The sequence below is a fragment of the Teleopsis dalmanni genome, chromosome 1, assembly GCF_002237135.1.
Source record: "Teleopsis dalmanni isolate 2A chromosome 1, ASM223713v2, whole genome shotgun sequence".
Classification (NCBI taxonomy): Eukaryota; Metazoa; Arthropoda; class Insecta; order Diptera; family Diopsidae; genus Teleopsis; species Teleopsis dalmanni.
In genome coordinates, this window is record NC_051846.1 from 74,397,200 (window position 1) to 74,400,385 (window position 3,186).

General features: G+C 32.9%; 1 protein-coding gene across 1 annotated transcript in view; it reads left to right on the forward strand.

Annotated features, from left to right (window-relative positions):
• Positions 1 to 3,186, forward strand: part of LOC119685245 (glutactin-like) — a 20,585-nt gene that overhangs the window by 2,102 nt on the left and 15,297 nt on the right. The window contains exons 2-4 of the mRNA XM_038099483.1: positions 2,059 to 2,217; positions 2,272 to 2,589; positions 2,659 to 2,775. Of these exons, the coding sequence (XP_037955411.1) occupies positions 2,059 to 2,217; positions 2,272 to 2,589; positions 2,659 to 2,775 (594 nt within the window). The remainder of the gene's footprint in view (positions 1 to 2,058; positions 2,218 to 2,271; positions 2,590 to 2,658; positions 2,776 to 3,186) is intronic.

The following is a 3,186-nucleotide window of genomic DNA, read 5'->3' on the forward strand; positions in this document are numbered from 1 at the left end:
TACCTTTTCAGTCTTGGTTAATCAGTGAAAATGGTTTTATTGTTTTAGAAGTCTTCTCCATGATGATCAATACATTTTCGCATTCGATTAAACCAATTTTCGAAACAGTTTAGCCACTCTGAAGTTGGTATCTTCAAAACCAGGGTTTTGAATGTCTTAACGGGCCTATTTGTGCTTAGAAAAGCGCTCGGCACACATTTTTTTGCCGAATGTTTGAGAAAAAGAAGAAGTAATTAGGAACCAAGCCGAAACTGTAAGGTGTATGAACCTTTGTTTGAACTCGTATGTGGATGAGCTCACATTATCTTGGTGAAGGATGGTCTTACTTCGGCAGCTGGTTTTACCCAATTATCTAAAGGCTTCTGGCTCAGAAATGGTTGTGTACTACTCACAATTGACCATTCTTCTTCTAGACCATTCTTCACGTTCTTCTGGTGGTACAGTTACGACATGACCGGATTTTTTGACCAAACATGCGACGATTTGTTGGGTCCGTGTGCTCCATCCGCTGACAACTTCTATCGGGTTCTGCTCACTTTGAAAGACAAAACCAATGGATTGCTGTTTTGTTTAGGGCTCATAGATGTGAACACCTTATACGTCACCTGTCATGATGTGGTAGACGTGTTTTTAGCTACCTCGGCCATATTTTTTCAGCATTTTCTTACACTAATCAACACGTGACTTCTCCTAAGCGAATGTGAAATTATGGGAAACTCAACGGAAATAAGTCTTTCTGACAACCAGATCTAAATCTATATATATGAAAACCAAATCTATATATACATATACCAGTTTTGGTATTCGTAAAAATTTTGGGTCAGCGCTGTTATTTGCTAAGCAAAAAATTTGTGCATGCTTTATTATTTTTCTATTAAGTCACCAGACTTAAATATAACTCGAGTGTCGAGTACTTATTACAGTTCTCTGGTCTATATATAAGAGAGACCTATTTTATTTATGCATAATCTCTTAATTGTCTCGTACTGTTATTGTTTAAACAATAATTGAATCACATATGCATATATACACTTACTTTAGACTTTTATTTGATTTATGATTATAATTATATATCTATTTTAACTTGCAACCTATCGGAGGTCTTACAGTATTACTTAGTAGACTTGTTAAGCTAGTCAATCAAATTTTTCTTCCAGTGATCACATCATATTTTTTTATGATCTTAAACGACATTTTATATCTTATGACACCACCATATATCATTTTTAATATCTTGTGTATTTTATCATTAAATCTAATAGCGCTTAGAGATGTTGACTTTTTTTATTCTAGTAAAATAAAGTATATAGGTAGGTATATATTTATTTATTTTTTGATGTTGATTTTATCGAATACAAGCATCACCGCACTTAGGCTGTAACACCTGTTTGTATTATTACAGCGTCTATTAATCGTTCAAATTTAACAAGAGATTTATCATTGATAAGTTTGTACTGTTTTTTGAAGCTGGATTATTTATTGTTTCTATTTTAACAGCATATAAATCAACGGATCTTGACAAAATCTTCCGTATTCGGCATATTCTTAGAAACATAGCACAGTTATATGGTAGGTGTGCCTTTATTAATTTTTTTTAAATTTAATAAGTAAACCGCAATCTTCGTAATTTTTATAAATCTGGAAAATAAATCCATACTATCACCCTAAAATTACTTTATAATCCTGCTATTTTGTCTGTATATCTGGTACCAAAAATTGAATAAATTACCCAACAAATTACATAGATCTGTAGAATAGCTTAAATACAGTAATTATGGTACTCAAATAAACATATAATTAATTTATTTTTCTATGTAAACGATAACGGTTTTTATTAAAACAATAAAGACAAATAAAAGCATATATATTATATTAAAAATTAACACTTCACACCACTTATAAAGATAAACCTAATGTTGACCTCTCATGAGCAGAGTAGATCATATTTTCTGCTATTTATTACATATATGATATACTATACGTGTGTTTCGCATTGTATAATACATAACATCAATTCTGCTTAGTTTATAAAATTGTGTTATATGAATTTATGTACAGAAAGCTTCTGTTCCTGAAAGCACTAATAATGACGTAATAGATGCAACAAGAGAACCAGCAAACTGCCCACAATTTCCTGATTTGCGTTTGATAACACAGGCCGAACAGAGAAGAGAAAATGTGGATGATTGCTTAACACTCAATATTTACACCCCAAATGTAAGTCTATTTTACAAAATTTTACTCCAAAATATATATTTATATTAAATGCAGAAAGCAGGTCAATTTCCGGTAATTGTGTTTGTACACGGTGAAATGTTATTTGATGGCAGTGCCGCTGAAGGTCAACCTGACTATTTTCTGGAACACGATGTAGTACTGGTAACCATTAACTATCGCTTAGCACCATTTGGTTTTCTGACCACTTTAACAGATGATATGCCCGGCAATGTAGCACTTGCAGATATACACATGGCCTTGGAATGGGTGAACCAATATATACGTCCTTTCGGAGGTAATGCAGATCAAGTAACATTAATCGGTCAAGCAGGTGGAGCAACACTGGTTCACGCTTTAAGTTTAAGTGATAAGGTAAAGTTAATATACAATTTTTCACTCACAAGATGATCATTTACTATTTACACATAATTCTTCCTTCAGGCACTTGGTTTGTTCCACAAATTAATTTTACAATCCGGCACAGCATTGAATCCCTATTTCTGGGATGAAGATCCACTTAACACACTGAAAAGTTTTGCTAGATTAGCAAGTTGCCCAGTAAGTAACAGTGACAGAAACAACACTTACTTGATAAATTGTCTTCAGCATATGACAACCACTAATCTATTGACTACATTCAAAAACCATTGGGTATGTTCTATCACATAATCAAAGTAACTAATTGCTCATCCAATTGAAATTATGTATAAATTGCGTTTGTAGGAAAGGTACGAACCATACGGCACAAGAATAACAGGAGGCTTTAAGTTGGTTGTTGGTGATAGATTAGGATACATAACACAGAGTCCTGCAGCACTTGTTGCCAATAATATGTATCCAGTGATTATGGGTGTCACTAAGGATGCAGGCGCATTTATTTTGTCAAGTTGGTTTTTGTCATATCTGTACTTCTTAAATAAATTTTAATTATTCTCATTTCAATAGGATTTTATAATCAATTGGAACAAT